General features: G+C 40.0%; 1 protein-coding gene across 3 annotated transcripts; it reads left to right on the top strand.

The window, feature by feature from the left end:
• The first annotated feature begins 5,266 nt into the window (after positions 1-5,266).
• On the top strand, positions 5,267-14,710 carry C4H21orf62 (chromosome 4 C21orf62 homolog). Of its 3 annotated transcripts, none has more exons than XR_008330212.1 (4): positions 5,267-5,644; positions 9,096-9,207; positions 10,107-10,273; positions 11,456-11,963. XR_008330212.1 is itself a non-coding variant. In XM_053386607.1 (4 exons), exon 4 carries the CDS (start codon positions 12,956-12,958, stop codon positions 13,619-13,621), a length of 666 nt encoding a protein of 221 aa, XP_053242582.1. In that variant the 5' UTR covers positions 5,269-5,644; positions 9,096-9,207; positions 10,107-10,273; positions 12,892-12,955; the 3' UTR covers positions 13,622-14,710. The 3 variants fall into 3 exon arrangements, 2 of the variants coding, with proteins under 2 accessions (XP_053242582.1, XP_053242583.1); XM_053386607.1 differs by lacking the exon at positions 11,456-11,963 and adding an exon at positions 12,892-14,710 and having other exon boundaries at positions 5,269-5,644; XM_053386608.1 differs by lacking the exons at positions 5,267-5,644; positions 9,096-9,207; positions 10,107-10,273; positions 11,456-11,963 and adding exons at positions 12,003-12,513; positions 12,892-14,710.
• Positions 14,711-19,667: the final 4,957 nt, after the last annotated feature.

Here is a 19,667-nt window from a genome sequence, read left to right as displayed (position 1 = left end):
GCAATGACTCTATGAATTATATCATCATTATTCTCAGTTTTACAGCTAGAGACAGCAACGTACCAAGACAACCCAAATTCCTACAGAAGCAGGAATTTCAGCCTGGGACAAATCTCTACTTGTTCTGCAAAGAGGGTTTCATGGTCTCCAAAAGTAATTACTGCCCTCAACTCTCAGTAATTTGGGCCTGCTTAGATTGATGGATTCCACCAGGCCTATATTGGCCCTCTACTTTAGGTCTAAAGTTAGTTTGCTTTAGGCATCTGGTTAAAGACACCACTGTAAAATCACACATTTGATCAGGGTCTAAGGCTGCAAGGCTACTCCTACTTACCTGAGAGTAAGCCCCATTTAATTCAATATAATTAGGCATGGCTAGGATTTGGCAGTAATTGCTGCAATTGATAGTGATTCATAGATTGGGAGTTTATGTATTATAACTTGCTGGGGGGCTAATAATATTATCAAATTTGGTTTAGCCCTATTGTCACACCATTGTGATTGCTGTCTATTATAAAAATTCAAGTTAAATACACATACCACATTTGTAAAAAGGGTATACGTAATACTGCATCGTGTTGACAATTTGTACAAACAGCACAATGTCATAGAAACTGCACTATAACCTAAACTTTGTCTTAAACGCTACTGGAGTCTCACAACTGATCAATGATATGCCTTATTCAACAAACACAAATGAATTAATTCTCCCTATTGTCTCCATCTGGTCAAATAAATCTTTGTCCCCAGGGTGTCCCTAAACCCCAGGGACCTTCTCCTGAATGACAGAGGTGGAACATATCTACAGTTGCTCAATGGCATCTGTTAGGTGCCTTTAACATCTGGTGCTACTCTTCTGTTTGAACCTGTGGCGTGACCCATCTAATATGTGCTAGGCACTGTACAAAAATAGAAAGAGCCAGTCATTGCCCAGTGATTCACAATTTATTTACTTAAAACAGTATATATCACCTTTATTTCACATATTGATTTCAAGAGGATTTGATAGGAAACACTTTCTCTTTGAATGTTCTAGCATACTTCTATTTCAAGCCAACCTGCAAAGTATATCACAAATATACTAGTAGTTGTGTCATTGATTTATTTAGCAACTTAATTGCATTCCCACGCTATAATAGAGTATCTACAGGTGACCAAAGCAACTATCTAGTCTACAAAAGTGTGACTTAACTGTATTGTTTGTTATGTTTTGTCTGGAGGATACAGTTCACATGGGCTTACTGTCAAATGTGGGTATAGGCTTCAGCCCTCAAAAGAATCTCCTTGGTATCATGGAAAACAATAACATAAGGAAATATGAAATAACATTTCCTGTGACATAGCACACAAATTTCAGTGCAATCCTATCCATCTCTACTCAGAAGTAAAAAACCCCCTCACTGAGTTTAATAGGACATAATCCCAGGTTTGTGTGCATAAGTCTGAAGCTTTAGTTACTTCTACTTTTACTGTACAACACAGCATGTCTGGTATTTCTTGTAATTTAATTATATACTCATACTAGCATACATAGTAAACTACAGTCATTGCATCACAAGGAGCTCTGAGCTACACCTTTGGAACCAATATGTGAAGGAGATTTTGAGAGAAATTCTGCCACCTTGTGGAACCCCAAGCCAGCTGGCATTAATATCTCACAAGTATCACTCACATACTCTTTCCCCTCTTTTTTCATAGGGTTCCTTCCAATTTCTGCTTTTCTCCCAAAATCTCTTTCGTGGCTTGGTTCCAAACTTGTAGCTCAGAACTCCACGTGATATAATGATTGTAACTTACTCTTCATTTATGATAGTAAGATGGTATGTTTGTCTCATTACACTACTTTGAGGTTTTCCATCCCTGCACACCTCAGAATGACTGGCCTAAGCCATTTTATATTGTGACAGTCATTTGAACTATGTAACCTACCCCACATTCTGTCCATTCCTTTATTACAATTGTTGAAAAGGTGGTGAGAGCCTGCTTGTCTGCCTGCCTTCTCCTGAACAAATCTGCTGGTGTGGCTGAGAGAGACATTATTAGAAAACTGAGAGGGGAAGGTAATGTTTTTCTAATTGAGAAATCAGTGTTGTCCATAATACATTATTATATTTGATTTGATTTTTCTAAAGTATTTTCAGTTGAAGGATACAAGTGAAGAAACCATTCCTGGATTTGAGATGGATTACGCCACTGTATGGATTAAGCAGTGATTGTATACAGTAAATGAAGATCTCTGTACCTAGAAAGGGATTAGAGAAAAATATAAATATTCCGTTTTCTTTTTCCTCTCTGCTCACTTTGCATATTTGGCAGCTTGTTCTGTAGGGCCAGTGTTAACTGGTTCTGCAGGATCATTCAATCATTTTCTTATTGTACGTGGATTCTTTCACACTAAATTGTTTTTCAAAGCATGGGAAAACTTCACAGTAAAACTACAAAAGAAACCCAACCTAGCAGTATGATGTATGCCAGGATGCCATGCCAAATGAAATCTAGAAACCATTACTTAAAGCATTTAAGTTCCGGACATTCTGTTTTTTTAAAAAGTCCTTAAGAAAAACAGACGAGCCTGTTCCTGCTCTACCCAGTAGCAAAATCTGCAGCATAATTTTAAATATGTATACTCAGAAGTAATGCCTTTTATTTCTGTGGAACACATAATAAGGGTGCATAGGATTTAACTTTTCTAGCCTGATATTTCCACCAAAATTGGTTTTGTGGGAATGGGCATTCCTCTTAGATATTGTAGCTTAATTGAGGTCTGTATAGAGCAACACCATTATCTGTGTGGTCTAAGGACATGTGGCATAACTATCTTTAGAAAAGGCTGGATGACCTACAAATCTCATGCACACTGCCTGGAATCCCATGATGAACTAAATGAGGGATATAAATGCACTAAATAAATGAAAGAATAGCAGGATTCTCCATGTTAAGATGAAAAAGAATTGACTGCTTGATGTTAAACATGAACACAAATATACCAATGTACAGTACTGGAAACCTGCTGGAATGGAGAAAAGCGGAGGTGCAATTAGTCCCAGATAGATAGGGGGAAGCATATTTATTTTACCTATTAAGAACATTTATGTCCCCAGCCTTCTTTCATGCCTATTGTGAGCATCTTCGGACCATATTCCCTTTCGGTGGGCATTTTGGAAAGTAAAATCTCCTGTTCTCCCATGAAATGAATGGGAGCAGCTGTACAAAAGTAGGGCAAGTTTCATTCATTTTAGTTGGCCTTGCCCAAAAGAATGTTCCACTGGATTGTACTGATGATCTTTTTATACCTTCTGGGCACTTCAGCCTTGATAATACCTTTTATATTATTAATTTTAAAGCTTCTGAAAGTTGAACAGCGCTTTTTCTTTATTGTTCCTGCCTATTGCTTGCTGTCTTGCATTTGTATTGTGCCATCTACTTCCTCTCCAGATATATTACGGATCTCTTCCCAATGTGTAAAATGTTTAGTTCAGTAATAACACATGCATATGAAAATGTGGTCCACGGATTGTATGTATGTATGTATGTAATTTTCTAATCTATTTCACTTAATCATAACAATACTGAGCCACTAGATGGCATATTTCCACCTATAACAAATGCAATTAATACACTTTTTCTTCTCTAACCTTCTTATCTTCTCATCTTCTTATCCCTATAATGTAGTTAATTTACTTTGGTTAGTTTGGAGGCTTCCGAGTTTCCTGAACACTTAATCTTATAGGTAACATTGAGACTAGGTGGGATGAGACTCACAACTGAAATATAGCAGATTTGGGAATCTACAGACCAGTTGGGTTGATGTTGGTAAACTTCTAAACAGGTTGGCCCAAGTAGGCAAAATTATAGAACAGATTTTTAAGTGATTTTTATCTGTGAGCATCTAGAAAAGAACGTTGTGATTTCTAGGATCCAGCATGAGTTTATCAACAATGCATCATGCTAGGCCAGCTGTATCTCTTTTTTGATAGATATTAGTGCGGTAGATCACTTTGATTTCAGAAAAAAGGCATTTGACAAGGTATCCCATGATCTGCTTGTTGACAAGATGGTAAAATGTGGTATAAAAATACTCAGGTCGGTCCACAGATGGTTGAGCAACCATACCCAACAAAGACTCATTAATTGGTTCTGTATCAAACTGGAAGGAGATCTCAAGTGCCACAGAGTTTTCCATGTGATGTTCAACACTTTAATGTTCTGCACTTTAATTTGGTTTCATGAGAAATAATACCAACTAATTCCTCAGCTCCCCCCCCCCAACCTTCAGGTACGGTAATTCCAGTTACATGAGGAGAGAGAGCAGGGGTATGCTCATTGGCGCCACCCCCTAGATGGTGGTCTTCATGGCCCTTCCCTTCAGTCCCCATTTGAGCTGAATGCCTGTATCTGACAGCCTATTCTGCTCAGACTGGCTTCTCATGCAATTTGGAACCCTAATCTCCACAGCATGAGTCCCACAAGTAAGGAAACAAACCTTGTGGGCATTATCCAACCAAGTAGTTCCTTAGCTGTGCAACAGAACTTCCCCTCCCTCTCCTTGTGCCCCTTCCCAAACTATGTTCCTAGATTTCCCTCAACCCCCAGAGCAGGTTGGGGAGGGTGTAAGGGCTGCACAGGAAGGGGAAGGAAGAGGGGGGAGAAGTTCCACTGCACAGACAGAAATCCTTCAACTAACTGAACTGTTCTGTTGGATACTATGCCATGTTCTGAAATAGCATTTATTATCCATGTGTACCTGACGACAGAAATCATGGAAAGCAAGTAGTGTACCAAGTTTCTTCCATCAAAATGTGTCCTACTGCTGGGGATTCTGAACACAATAACCAGCACATTTTCCATGCAAAAAGTTGCCTGGTCCAGGTACCAAAAAGTTGGTACTCTACACAGCAACTCAGTACCTATGGAGAGTTTACATATGCAACACAGTTAAAATCTGTTCACAAATTAAGTCTGAATATATGCCCCCTCAGTTCCACGCCAATCTCAGTGCCCCTTGATTGCTGTCACCTGTTCCAAACCTGTAACTATTAACTTAACCTGTAACCTGTAACTTAAAATAAAATATTGGGGGGCCCCAGGAAAGCCCCAACCCGTATAATTGATCATGCACAACATTTGAATGCCAATGCCCATTAACATGGGGGGAACCCAGCCCCATCAAATATTTTATTGTGGGGTCCGAAAACACCCCTCCCCCCAGCCCCTAGGAGTTGGCTCCTATGGTGTTAAGATGAAGAAGAACTCTCAGTGTCCTGTTCTTCTTTCACAGACATCTTACAGATTGTGGCTATTTTGTTTTACCACTGTACATATGCCTTCCTGTATGATTTCTGTCATTTCCGTGACAAAATCTTAAACTGCCAATCTGTGCAAGAGGGGCTAATAAAAGCAGGTATTTATTTTACTGAGTTATTAATGAAGTGGTGTAGGCCTCAAGCGTCTCTCCTGGTTGTCATGGTAGCTCAGGCTGCGAGCCTCCAGAAAACATAAAAGAACAGTAAGTGCAAGACCACACATTCCACCCTGTCTTGTTGATTAACCAGGCTGTCAAATGAAAGCAAAGCACCAGTACTGTCGCTGATAAAATCTGCAAAGTGAAGAGCAACACTGCCAAACTACTCAACAGACAAGAAGCGTAAGTACTCTTCTCTGTTGCTAAACAAATTTGTGTGCTGCTGTTATAGAAAGAGCAGAGCGTAATTCCTAATGCCCAAGAAACAAGCCGCTTTCTACCACAGCAGCATTCTCTGTCATTAAGCTTCATTCCTGAAAGTCTCTTTCTGAATCTCAAACTTCAGTACCATGTAGCTTTTCCTGTGAATAAGTTTGTAAACTCAGGACAGATACTTTTAATATCAGAACACTACGTGTGCATGTTGTTATTATTTCTGAATTAACATTCTTTATATAAGCAATGAAGCTAATAAATGAAAAACAGTTCATTTGGTCTCAAACTTTTCAAGTTTATAGAGACTAGTTTTCTGAGCTGTGTTGACTGTACAGGGATAAGAGCAAATTAGGAAATTACCCGTATGTTTCAAGGATTTGTTTTATTTGTAAGAGGCTCCTGTGCTATTTAGTCAAAGCATAAAGCTACAAACCATGCAGCCCAAGTCAGTGAGGAAAAGAGTACTGTATTCAAGATTAACTTGATACAACTACAGTAATATGTGAAAGGGAGCATGTGAAAAGTGCTGTTGTTACTCCAGTGCCAGTACCTTGTGCTGTAATTCTAATGCAGTGGTACCTCAGGTTACATACGCTTCAGGTTACAGACTCTGCTAACTCAGAAATAGTGCTTCAGGTTAAGAACTTTGCTTCAGGATGAGAACAGAAATTGTGCTCCGGCAGCGCGGCAGCAGCAAGAGGCCACATTAGCTAAAGTGGTGCTTCAGGTTAAGAACAGTTTCAGGTTAAGAACGGACCTCCGGAATGTATTAAGTACTTAACTTGAGGTACCACTGTACCTCAGATTTCAAACAGTTTTAAAGACCTGGATACACTCTCACTGTGCTCCTTCAACATGTAGGAAGTTAAAAAAAGAGTTGTCAGCTTGGCAAATTTAGTTTATCATTATTTCTTTTGGAGATAATATTTTCCCTTGCATGTTTGCTTTCATGTTTAAATTGCCTCCCGTTAAAATTTTGAATTCCTATCTTTGTCAGTCCCGCTTTAGGAAAATGCTTTCTTCCAGTATCAGTAGAAACACTTAGTGGGAGTGACAGGCTGCTATGATACCACATGCTTGGGTAAAACAAACATTGGCAATGCAATCATTCCACTGGCATTTGCAAGTTTATCTAAAAGAAAACTAATTCCAGGAGCTAAAACCTGGGAGGCTTATTAAAAAAAAATTATTTCTCTATAGCTTTTCTTGTTTTAAAGGCAATGATGTTGCTTAAAAATGTGAAACAACAATACACATAGATTTAGGGCCAAACTGCACATTATAATAAGCACGTGTTAAAAAGCATGCTTACAGCTAGACATTATTTGTTTAGAATAACCAGCTGTGGGATACCCTGATCCAGACTGGGACATGGTATGGGGAGAGGGGAGGTTTAACCCTCTCAGCTCTACTATGTTCCCCACCAGAAATCCCCCCCCCCCATGCTGTTATTTGTTCCTAAAGGTGTTATTTGCAGTCAATAGAATGTGGCTAACTAAATGATGAACTACAAGAGCTATAGTTTTATGGGGTTTGCTCAGAAAATTTCAACAGGAAGGAACCATTTACATCAACTATGTGTATACCTATGCAGGGAGATCTGGGGGAAGCATTTTTCAAAGAAGGAATTCCCCTATGTGAATTCGGCAGTGAGAGTTACAACACTTACTTTCTGGGTGCTTGTTAATATGATGTCACAGGACCGTTCCATCACAAACTGCCATGACTTTGTAAGCAACTTTCTCAATGGATTGGTTCAGAACATAAGACCCCACCATAGCCTTGGAATAAGCCTTGGGCTTGTAGGCTTCCTCATACTTAGCATCTTCCCCTCATGTCCATGCTTGTAGCAAACCATTGACCGTAATTACATCTGAGGCAAAAACAAAATAAAATTATGGCTTTGGTTTTGCCTTGCAAACCATGATTGTAAATCCAAGTTTGATCTTGGTTTGCACAGCAAGCACAAATTATTTTGCCAGGTTGGTTGCAACAACAAATGATGGTTTGCTGCAAACCAAGAAAGGACATACTGAATCACAGAGTGCACAAGAAGAGGAGGGGGTCACAAACTCATTCACATAGTACCCAACCATTGTTTGCTTAGCATCCAAACTGAACCACTGTGTAGTATATTGTCAAATGAGACCCCAAAAGGGTTTTGGATGCCAGGAATACTAAAAAACAAACATTTTCTCAGAAATAAAGCCCTTACAGATTTATGTTTTTGAACAGGATGTTCATTGGCCTGGTGGAATTAACAATGAGACAAAACATCTGCACAAACTCATCTCGAAGGCTTTTGCAGTCATGACAGCAAAACAGGTCCTAGAATTTATTTACAGAAAACTAGTGGTTGGGTTTTCCCTTCTAATTTTTTTTAAGGATCAGGGGACTACTATCTAGTACTACTGGAATATTATTTATAACAAGCTCCCAATTTAATTCCATCTTATCTAGGCAGTTTCATGCTTCACCACAGAACCAACCACAAGGCCTAAATAATGTACAGTATATTAAACTTGGGAAAGTACTGTTTTAAGACTTCTACTAAACTGCTCTTTGAAAGCAGATTACTTTTTATTTCAACTACAAGGTTTTAGTATTTTTACCCTTTTTTTAGTTTGTTTTCTTCCCCTTCCCTCTATTATTTATAAACTTATTATTGTTGCTCATTTCTGTTTGTAAAATAATATGGGTAATATTCAGTGCTAGTCATACACAGTGTTTACATAGAACTAGCTGTTGGATTGTAAACTGAAATAAATGGAGAAGTAACTAATATTTTTAATGTGTCTACTCTGAGTATGACAAATGTTGGCTATTATCTTAAATCTGGCTTTTTACAATTGTGTTGTTTACACAACACAAATTTGCCCCAATATATAAGGCCAGGTCAGGCATGCATAGAGAAGCATAGAATCATATACTTGTAGAGTTGGAAGGGACTCCGAGGATCATCTAGTCCAACCACCTGCAATGCAGCAATATGCAGCTGTCCCATAAGGGGATCGTCTGGTTCTGGGAAGCGGGTGGAGGGAAGCTAATCACAGCAGAAAGGGAAGATACCCATGACTCTTCACCAGCTTGACTCATTTCTGCCTCTTGGCCTCCTCCTCTGCTTCAGCTTCTGCCTCTGATTCTGGACTTCTCTGCCACAGACTCTCCCAGCTCACTAAGACCTGTCACCTCTTCAACTTCCAATAACTCCTCCTCCCAGATGTCTCCCTCTTTTCTCTCTGATCACTCATCATTGTGCTGCCCCCTTCCATCTCTGAGCCTTCTTCCCTTGGTGGTTCCCCAGCTGGTTCCTCCCACCATTCCTCTGCATCCAACCAGTCCAGGGGGTTGTTGAAGGAAAAATATTATCCAAACATGTAAATAGTGACAGTTTTTATACCCCCTGGTTTTCAAATAGAATCTAAACACCTGAAGCAAGAAATGGAGGTAAAAGAGATCAATATAACTGCAAATGAAGATACAGGCCAATAAAAGCCTCAATGTAGGACCAGCATGGATAGCTGGCTTGGGTGAATATCTGATGTTTCCTCCCTTTATGGTTTTGATTTATGGCCTGCTACTAAAATGAGGCTGCATTTTAAGCCGTATTTTAATTAACTGTTTGTTGCTGTTGTTTCTATTACGTTTTATTGTAATTCATATTTGGTGTTAGCCGCCCTGAGCCTGGCCCTGGCTGGGGAGGGCGTATAAATAAAATTATTTATTATTATTATTATTATTATTATTATTATTATTATGTATCCGTGAATGAATGTCAGAATAACAAGCCTTGTTATTACTAGTCAAACAAAATCCAGACCTATCTGAAATTTGGTTATGAGCGCTGATGTGAGAATATTTTGATAGTGCTTCAGATCTTTTGAATATTTACCCAAAAAAGATGCTATTGCTGTTTTTCTGGTGTTGTGGATGCTTTAACATTGTTGTATAAGAAAGGCAGTCACTTCCTGCACTTCTTCAAAGGTACATAGGTTACAGATAATGAGCAATTTCTGTTAAAAACTATTCTTCTTAAATGGCAAGTAGCTGGTTTTTATATGTCTGAGTTCCAGCAAGTATTCTCTATTCCCCATTCTAATAGCCGTTCAAAAGATGCATTAAAGAACAGAAGCCGGTGATTGATCGTAACAGACTTTGTCATTGTAGTCAAACAGATTTTCCACTCTCATCAAGAGCAGCTTGCCAACCGCTACAGGGAAACTATTTTTCAAAATGCTGAATGATGCAAGCAGTAAAGTAGTTTGAGTAGGAGTCTTGAAACACGCACGACCATGTAGGTAACCCTTGGATCAAATATCAGTGCAGTGTGGGTGGTAAAAATTATCAGAGGAAGAGTATGTGGCTCAGGGTGGTACTTGCTGAAGCACAGAGAAACTTCAGGACTCACTGACACTAGTTTGTGTTGCAGAAAGAGCCAGAAAAGGTGAGAAAACATTTCCAAAAGTAACTCTTCTTGCATCTTCAAGATATAAGAGTACTGCTTGTATGGAAGAACTCTGCTCAAGCATAGCGAGTCAAGTCAAACGTGAAGTGGTGCTGGTTTTGGAGGCATGATATGAACAAAGCAAAGGTAAGGTAAGTAAATAGATATAAGAAAGTTGTTTCTCAAATACAGTATTTTTACTGAGGTTATTATTCATAACAGCGGATTATGATACTCAAATACATGGGCTGCTTCAGGTGGTATCGCAAAGGTACCAACCCTGGATAGAATAAACCAGAAACAGTAGCCACATTCACTCCCCTTTATCTTAATACCATCCCTCACACAATGAAGGATCACCTTTACTCCAACCAGAGAGGATACACACAAACTCAGAAACAAGTGGCAGCCATAGAAGCCTCTGCAGGCACACTTTAAGAAAATCTAGGGACAAGTTGCATGCCTCCTTTTGCCTGCCCAACTGGGCTAGCCATAGCATTAGGCAGAATGAGACTGCTGCCATAGGTGGCAGATTTGGGGCATCATTCTAAAAGCCATGAATGGTCAATAAGTTAATCCATTTTATTTTCACTGTAGAGGGAGTGTCATTTGAATTTTCTGCTTCAGCAGGTTCCAAAATATATTGCCTTTTTGCCGATTGGTAGATGGAACAATTAAGTGTAGTGAGAGCTAAAACCCCACAAACTTTGTTATGGAAATATAACCCCCCCACACACTCCAATATTCCCTACAAGTGATGCCTATCTGCTCCTTCATTAAAAATTACTGTAGTGCAGTTCATTCTGTACTTGTTAAAACATTTTCTAGGACTGTTGTGTTGCAGCATGTTACTTGGCAAATAGATAAACAAGTTCAGAGCTAAACAAAGTGCGAGTGAAATATTAGTCTATATATAGCACAATAGTGGTACTGTAGATGTTTTGATTTAGTTGACTTACCCGAGCCTAGAAACCAAGATAAAAAATGAGAAAACGCTGTCAGGAAACTGTTGTAATTAGATCTGCTTGTTAATGCATGATTGGGCTCATAGACATTTGTGACCAGATTTATTATTGAGGTAACTCAATTAACCTCAAAAGTGTTGCAGGTGAGATGAATTTGACCTTTGTTTAGTATTAACTGCATTTTATTGGCATCTCTGGTATGCTGTTGAAGAGATATCCACAAAGAGTCTGAACTAAATATTGGGTTTTAAAAGGTAGAAAACACCATTCTCACTTATTCGGATGGGGGAATATATGAGAGTAGAGTGGAGACAGCTTTAGGACATCTGATCCTATTCTGTCTTTGAAAGAATATTTCCTTCTTACAAGGCAACGCAGGATAAATGGCTATGATGTCTTCTGAATATCATACCCTGATCATCATGAGGAACAGAATATTCTGTGCCGCAGAAGATTTGAAATGTATGCTGGGGTACTACCTTGAAACATAGCTGATGTTGGCTACTAGTTCCCTATACACAGAACTGCATGAATAGACTGAATAAGAAAGTAAAATTCATATATCCCCGCACCCTGATACATGTTTTGGGCTACCTTATTTCATACATCCCCATGTCTGGAAGACTGCCTGCCCTTTGAGAAGTCATGTGAATGGATGCACAGCTTCTCTGAAAGCTGAGCATGTTCTAGAAGAAGCAAAGCACAACATAAGATGCCTGGACCTCAGAATATGGATCAACAACATTGTAATTCAACCCTGGAAGTAACTGACTTCTAGCACAAAAGCTCATGGAAAATTGAGCAAAGCAGCTACAACTTTCTGCAGCCTAAAGAGGTTTACTTGTTAGATCTCTTACCTTGCCTTTACCATGAGGTCCCAGGATTATAAATTGAAAATGCAGTATTAAAAACTGCATTACACACTGCTCTATGGGAGACCACACCTGGGCAACTGCCCAAGGACTGTACTTTTTTCTGCAATGAAGGCTTGCCGAACAGTTTACACCTCCAAGCAGAAATAGAGCGAGCAGGAAAATGTCACATTGCCATCATTCTGATTCCTATGCAGAGAACATCAGTTCAACTATAACACAGAGCATACTGTGCTGTCATCTGGCTATGGATTGTAATATAGTGCAGATCCTCTGAATTATTGGATTTTATTTTGTTCTCGTATTTTAGTTTTATTATGGTGTATGATGAAGCCAATAAAATTTACTTAACTTGTTGCAAATCTGAATCAGCTGCATGTTATCCTGACTGATGCCTGTGCACAGCTATTCTAGAATAAAGGAAGTGCTCAGAAGACCAAGAGGAAAGCTCCAGTCTGTATTCTATGGAAGTTAATGAAAAACTGATTCAAGGCACATCTCATCTTTGGTTATTGCATTAAGGACTGCAAAAGAATTAAAACTGAAGTCTATGAAGTAAGGACCGGTAAAGTTCAGCATTAAAATATGATAGTTTCTTATCAAAGTTTCAATGTGCAGTGTACTTCATAATCCATCTCATTTGTCTTTGCAATGACTCTATGAATTATATCATCATTATTCTCAGTTTTACAGCTAGAGACAGCAACGTACCAAGACAACCCAAATTCCTACAGAAGCAGGAATTTCAGCCTGGGACAAATCTCTACTTGTTCTGCAAAGAGGGTTTCATGGTCTCCAAAAGTAATTACTGCCCTCAACTCTCAGTAATTTGGGCCTGCTTAGATTGATGGAAACCAGCCATAAATAGACAAGGTAGGAAAATTGTGGGTGTGTGCTGTATGGTAATAATCATCTTAATTTTATTCTCTGTAGGTTGCAGTCATCAGATCTGCTGATTTAATGAAGTGAAGTTCTTGTGGCTAAGAACACTGTAATAATGATGGCAGTATTAGCCCATGGACACCATCTCTTTTTGGTTGGCTTCTTAGGCTTCTGTCTGGATAGTTTTGTACAAGGCCAAAAGAATAATACTCTTATTTTCACCAAGGAAAGCACGATTCGTAACTGCACATGTCCTGATGATATTAGTGACAATGACTGCGATTACAGTCTGGCAAATCTGATCTGCAACTGCAAGACTGTTTTGCCCTATACAATAGACAAAAGCTACTACAATAATCTGACAATTTGGTTCACGGAAACATCCATGTTGAGAATGCTGTTGAACTTTACAGCTGTGTATGACCTGAAGCTCTCACTATGTGGCACGATTCCGCTGTCAGCAAAATATCTGACCATTTGGGGACTGCGAAGACTACAGATAAAAAGTGAGATCAATGGCCAGATACGAGAACAAAGCTTAACTATCTACAGCAGCCACGACAATGAAGCACAAGGCAAATTAAAGATGCCATGCAGAGACAGAAACATGATCACATACATTGCTGTTTTAGACACCTCTCTCTTCAATGGCTACTCTCCACTAAAATCATACAGTGTGGAAAACATCTCCAACATTACAGACCACTTTCCACATCTGCCATATTTGGACACGTTCTTCACCACAAATAACAAAAGCTGTATTATAACATTCATATACTGACACAGTATGCTTGGCCGTTTCTATAGAGCAGCCATAGGCCGTTGCCAGAAATACAATCTTGTAGAAACAGAGCTCCTGGCATTCCTTTAGAAGATGGAATCCCCAAGGGATGCACTCACTTTGGGGCAACCATGCCAATGATGGGAGGGGCCATGCCAGCCATGCAAAAACAATCAGGGTATGAAGTACGGCCAGTGAAGGGCATGGCCTGAGAAGAGCTTTGAGGGCTAGAAATTGGCTCTCCATTCCCCACCTTTGCTTCAAACCACACACACAAATACAAATGTAGAATGAAACCGAATAAGCACTGGCTCTATATTTTCTATTTGAGTAAACAATGGGGGAGTTGATTTTCATTCAGAGCTCCTCTGTTAGCTGTCTGCAACCTGCTATGTTCAAAACATAGGCTACCTGACTACTTGACTCTTTGGTCCTATCTCAAACAACAAAATTGTTTGCAGAGCTCAATAGATTCAACACTAACTCCCAATCATTATTCACCATGAAGTATGCCCTTAAAATATGCTGTGCTTAAAGTGCCCAAGCGTTACTCTGAACTGGGTCCATAGGATCAGGTATCCTAGGATATTGCTTGGCAAATATGGATTGATTTTACCAACATTTTAAGTTGGAAAATAATGCCATAACATATAATTAAAAGCAGCTACATTAAAACAAGCACCTAACCAACTTGTAGATGTTCAGTGACAGAGGGGAAAATATGTCAAGTTATAAGGGGAGTTGGAATAATTCAGGAAGTTGTGATGAGTTTGCTTGACTAATCTTCTTTCAGTTGAAAGAAATAACTGGTACAAATCCTGAAAACAGGAGGCTTCAAAATATAACTCATGCAGTAGTTGGACTATTCATACGTCCTGAAATGCATAATTCCACTATGATAAAAATATAATAAACCAGCTTCCTGGATGGAAAAAAAATTGATGGGACAAATTAGCTCTCTACTTCATGCTACAGACCCATCAAATATGAGCTAGAGATCTAACCATGTATAGGACTCAGCTCTTAAGTTGAACACTAATTCAGATTGAGGAAAATCTTTTAAATGTCCAAAACGCATGAAGCAGTGCCAAAAAAGTTCTGACAGCCTTAAATATGGATAAGTACCAGCTCTTTACGGTGCTTGTTCTTCTGTGAAGTTCCATCCCATGATGCTCTACTATATTAGTAAACATTTATAAGAGTGCCTAAAATGTACTGTGCACTGTTCAAATGTTAAAAAGCAAGACTGTAATCCTGCAACCAAGAACGGTCTAACACAAAAGGGGAAGGGATCAGGAAGGAAGCCGAAAACATGCAAACTCAGGTCCTAATTTTTAAACTTAACATACTTGTTCTTAAGAGTGACCAGCTGGAATGGCAAGTGTTCAGGCAGAAAAGGAAGCAGCCAAATAACAGCTGTTTGAATGCTTAAACATGGAAGATCAGGAAAAAGAAATACTTCTTATGCCAGCCATGATCTCACTGGCAGCTGATGCCACTGGCATGGGAAATAACCATGCAATTGGGCCTTCCATCATGAAGTTATGCAAGTGTTCTTAGGGCGTCCAGTTGGAATGACAACTGTTCAGGGGAGGGAAGAACCAAATGGTAGTTGTAGTAGTGTTTAGACATTGGCCCAGGAAATGACCATGTTATTGACACCTTCCCTCATTCAAATATTACTGAAGCAGTAGGCAATGGAGCCATGAAGGAGTAGGAATCATACGCATCTGTAAGGTTAAGAACTGCCTTAGAGAATGATTTAGGTACTTCATGAATTGATCTCCAGGAATTAAGTTTTATTCTGTAATTTTATTAGTACAAAATCTAAGTATGTGTAAATGAAAATAAGCAAATTAATGGCTTCATTCCAGGTAATTACATTACCCCTCAGTGTACTTCTCAGCACTACACAAGTGGTTAGCACAAAGCTCTCCAGATAATTGGCTCCTCTACTTCCTATAGTGTTTCTGCAGTGCTGGATTCTTATGCTTTAAAGCTTCTTTATATATATTACATATTTAATATACACATTTAAATGTTTTATATGCACACATTAAAATGCAGTGCTTGTGGACATCAACTGTATACTCAGTGTTGCGTGCCTCATACAGGTAAATGCACCTGTAGCTGGGGTTTTCAACTGTATGAGCAGATTAAAACATGTTTTGTTACTGTATGTGTGATCCTCAGAGAAAATAAATCAATAGAACAACATTCTGAACTTATTACTATGTCTTGTTGACCAGATAAAAAACAATGTAGATAAACACAATGTCAAATCAGCAACTTTTGGAAATAATATACGTAACTTTAATGTCAAAGGACTTTCTTATACAATATTCATGATCATATTATTTAACTGTGATGTGGATTTCTCCTTGTAACACCATAGCTCTTGGCTCTATGACTACCTGATAATAATTACTTATGAGTTATGTTGTTTGAGATGCAGTTTGTATTTGGAATACTAAGCTCAGTAAACAGTGTGAACAATAATGTATCCAGTTTTACCAGATGAAAATGTTATCATGTACATCAAGTTTTAACTAAGCACAGCTATTTTCTTTGCAGTTTTTACTAATGCCAACTAGCAAGTGATTTTGCTTGAGCTACGTGATTACGCTGAATAAAAGATGGTTTTGAAGTATTTTATATTATTTTCTAGTACGCTCTATTTCGAAGCTTCTGTGCAGCTTGCAAATGTGTGTGCAATAAAATATTAAAACATATGCCTTTGAGGGACTTTCAATGCAACTAACTGACTTCTTGCACGAGTCCTAATTCAGTGTACATTCCTCCTTTAGCCACTTCAGCAACAACTGTGGGTGGCAGAGGTACTGTTTCTTCTTACATGTAGCCCCCTTATGTTGTTAATGCCTCCTATAGGCTGGGTTCTCTCTCTCTCTCTCTCTCTCTCTCTCTCTCTCTCTCTCTCTCTCTCACACACACACACACACACACACAATACACCATACTCTATATTGCTCAGTAAACTAACACATTATGGGGACAATTGTAACTCCCTCCCACTCTGCCATAATGGCTTTGTGGAGCAGCGGAAACACTGTTGTAGCTACAGCAAGGCTGTTTTGGCCAACATTGGCATGTGACAGCCATAAGACTGGCTCAGGATCCAATGGCTCATGGGCCAGCTCAGCCTTGTCCCTTCCCTTGCAAAGTCACATTTTAAGATTTTCCTCTCAGATAAGCCAGGAGAGCTGGTTGGAGGGGCAACTCCACCTAATCCAAACCCACCCACCTCAACACAGTGTAAGAGGGGTTTGGATTGTTCTGCTAGTGAAGACACCAACTCCTGTGTAAAAAGTACTGGCATTTAATTCATATCAAAATGTGAGAAAAATGTAGAGACATGTTCACAGAAGCACTAAGCAGTTACAGTCTACATTAGATTCTGACTGAATTTCATTAAATATTATTTCTCAGTGAGACAAAAGATATTTCCAAGAACAAATTGTGCACATCTGTAGCCTTGAAGGAATGATTTGTAACAATTCCAAAATCTGATATAAAACTTAATATATTGATATTGTTACTATGTACAGTAGATGAAGCCCTAGTATAATCAGATGAAAGTAGTGAATATCTTAAGAGTCTGCTGCCCCCTAGTAACAAAAATATATATTCAACTAACAAAAAAAGTATTGAACTACAATTGTGAGCAAGACAGTAGCAATGACAAAATTGTACTGTATTATGAATCCAGAAACTGGGATCAGCTTTGTTATAGCTAGTTCTGTACAGCTGTATCCTCCAACAAAGCTGATCCTAGTTTCCATATTTCTTTACCATGGATGGGCTTAAGGACAAAGTTACCAATGACCACATTTTAAATCATGAACCTCATAATTGCAATGCAGTAACATTTCAGCTGAAATATGAAAGGACAGGAAGTTCACACTAAATAATCTGGAGAAAAGAAGCCATAGCAGATAACTGAGATATTTGACAAGATAAACAATACCGCAACATACCTGTGAACAGCACACTCTGGCCAACAACACACTCTGGCCAACTTAAAAAACAATGCATTTGGGCAAAACCTTTTCTGAAAATGGCTCATCTCAGAAACTACACATTCAATATTTTAATGTAGCTGGGATTGGGCACTACTGTGTTCAACCCAACCCCTCAACACAGCCAAATGAGCACTGATTGGTCAGTGGGCAGGAATGCTGACTGACTGTTGAGGAGATGGAAGGAAAACCCAAGCGTGTGAGGAATGGAGTGACTGCAACCATGAACAGAAACACTGCAATACGGAGCCCTGTTCGCATCCCGAACAGAACATAAGACACGACAGCACGTCTGTGTGTGTGCAGGTCGTGTTTCACCGCTTCCGCGCATGTGCGTGACGTTATTTTGACTGTCTGCGCATGTATGAGCGGCAAAACCCGAAAGCGCTCAACCTGAAGCGTATTTATCCCAAGGTATGACTGTATATTGTTATAGGGCCCCACTTGCATTTTCTATTTCTAACCTGGAGAGTGCAGTGCTTATGTAGCCAAATCAGTGCCAATGGACAAGAGACAGATTCATGCAAGTACAAAATATGACCATGTTAAAAGAGGGGGACTGCATGGGTGGATATAATCACATGGGAGAGGAGTGAGGTTCAGAACAAGAGATGTGAGAGGTGGGTGATGAAGAGAGATTTGAACTTTTTTCAGCTAGAGGGCTACATTCCCTTCTAGAGGCCTTCTGAGAGCCACATGCCAGTACTAATGCAAAATCAGGGTGAACAACAAATAAAAATGTTACCTTCATATAGTAGGCTAGCTTCTACACACACCCTTCTCTATCTCCAGACAGACAAGGCAAAAATATTTGGAAGCAGAGAAAGTGAGGGGTGTGGCCAGGGCAGTGTTCCAAGGGTCAGATAGAGAAGCCTGGAGGGCAACATTTGGCCCTCAGACCTGAGGCTGTCCACCCCTGTGCTAAGAGATCAAGGGAGGGATGAGGGGAACTTGAAGTGCTTCTGTGGCTGCCTGGCAGGTCCTTTCCTACTTGCCCCTTTCCTTCAAAAAGGCAGCCTTAAATAATGAGATGCACCTCTCCCCTCAGCTGGAGGCAGAGAAAGTCCCTTCAGTAGAGTCCAAGGTATGAGTACTTGCAAAACAGGGATGTAGCTCAAACGGTAGAGCATGCAAAAGGTCTGAGGTTCAATCCTTGGGTGTCTCCAAGAAATTTACCTGCATGAAACCCTGATGTCATAAAAGTTGTGGGTGTCTGAGGCAACCAGCCTGACACCTTGCCCACTCTCCTGGTAGCTGGAGGGCATCAGAGTCACCCTAAATATGAGCCTCACAAATATGGCAGCAGAGAGGATGCTGAGAAGCAGGTGGCTGGCCTGCTCAAAGGAAAAATCCAGAGGTGCCCTGGAGGAGTTTGCTGTGAGGTGCCTGGCTCTGCTGCCTGCCCACCTTCACTTACTCCAGATCACTACCTAAAGGAGACCTTTGAAGGTGCCAACAGGGCCAGTTAAGAGCCCAATAATCCACATCTTCAACAGCTAGTATCTGTACCTCCTCGGATGAGAAGACTCCCCAGTGCTGGGTTGCTTCCCGTTTCAGAAACCATGGACCGATTTGGCTTGTTTACCCAGCCGACTTCACCCTCCTCTTGCCTTCAACTCACCCTCCTCCTGCCTGAGAATTCAGAATTTTGAAGGCTCTCATCCCCTCCACCCGGAGGCCCAACTTGTCGCCTGCTAATTATTAATACAAATCCAAGTCTCTGTTAAAATATAGGCGCAGGAACCTGTTTTGAAGTCAACCTGCCCTTGTAATTGTTCGGTCCGCCACTTGCACGTACAAGTCCTGACTCGATGCAGCCGTCAAGTGCCGGAACACGCACCTGTCAATCAGCCCTGAAGCAAGGGAAGGGAAGCCGTGCCCGCCCCGCCCGCCTTTGTTGGACTTTGTTGCCCAATGGTCACAGCTGACGAGAGTTGGGAGTCCTGCAGCGTCTGGCGGACCACAGATCTTTTATCCCTACTTGAAAGCATAATAATCCTTCTGTGCTA

Source organism: Podarcis raffonei, chromosome 4 (genome assembly GCF_027172205.1).
Source record: "Podarcis raffonei isolate rPodRaf1 chromosome 4, rPodRaf1.pri, whole genome shotgun sequence".
NCBI classification, from domain to species: Eukaryota; Metazoa; Chordata; class Lepidosauria; order Squamata; family Lacertidae; genus Podarcis; species Podarcis raffonei.
The sequence above is the reverse complement of the archived record's forward strand: the minus strand, read 5'-3'. Positions and strand labels throughout refer to the sequence as shown.

Bases quoted from the DNA above. Each gene is read 5' to 3' on its own strand.
- C4H21orf62 (XM_053386607.1), top strand. From the start codon at position 12,956: ATGATGGCAGTATTAGCCCATGGACACCATCTCTTTTTGGTTGGCTTC.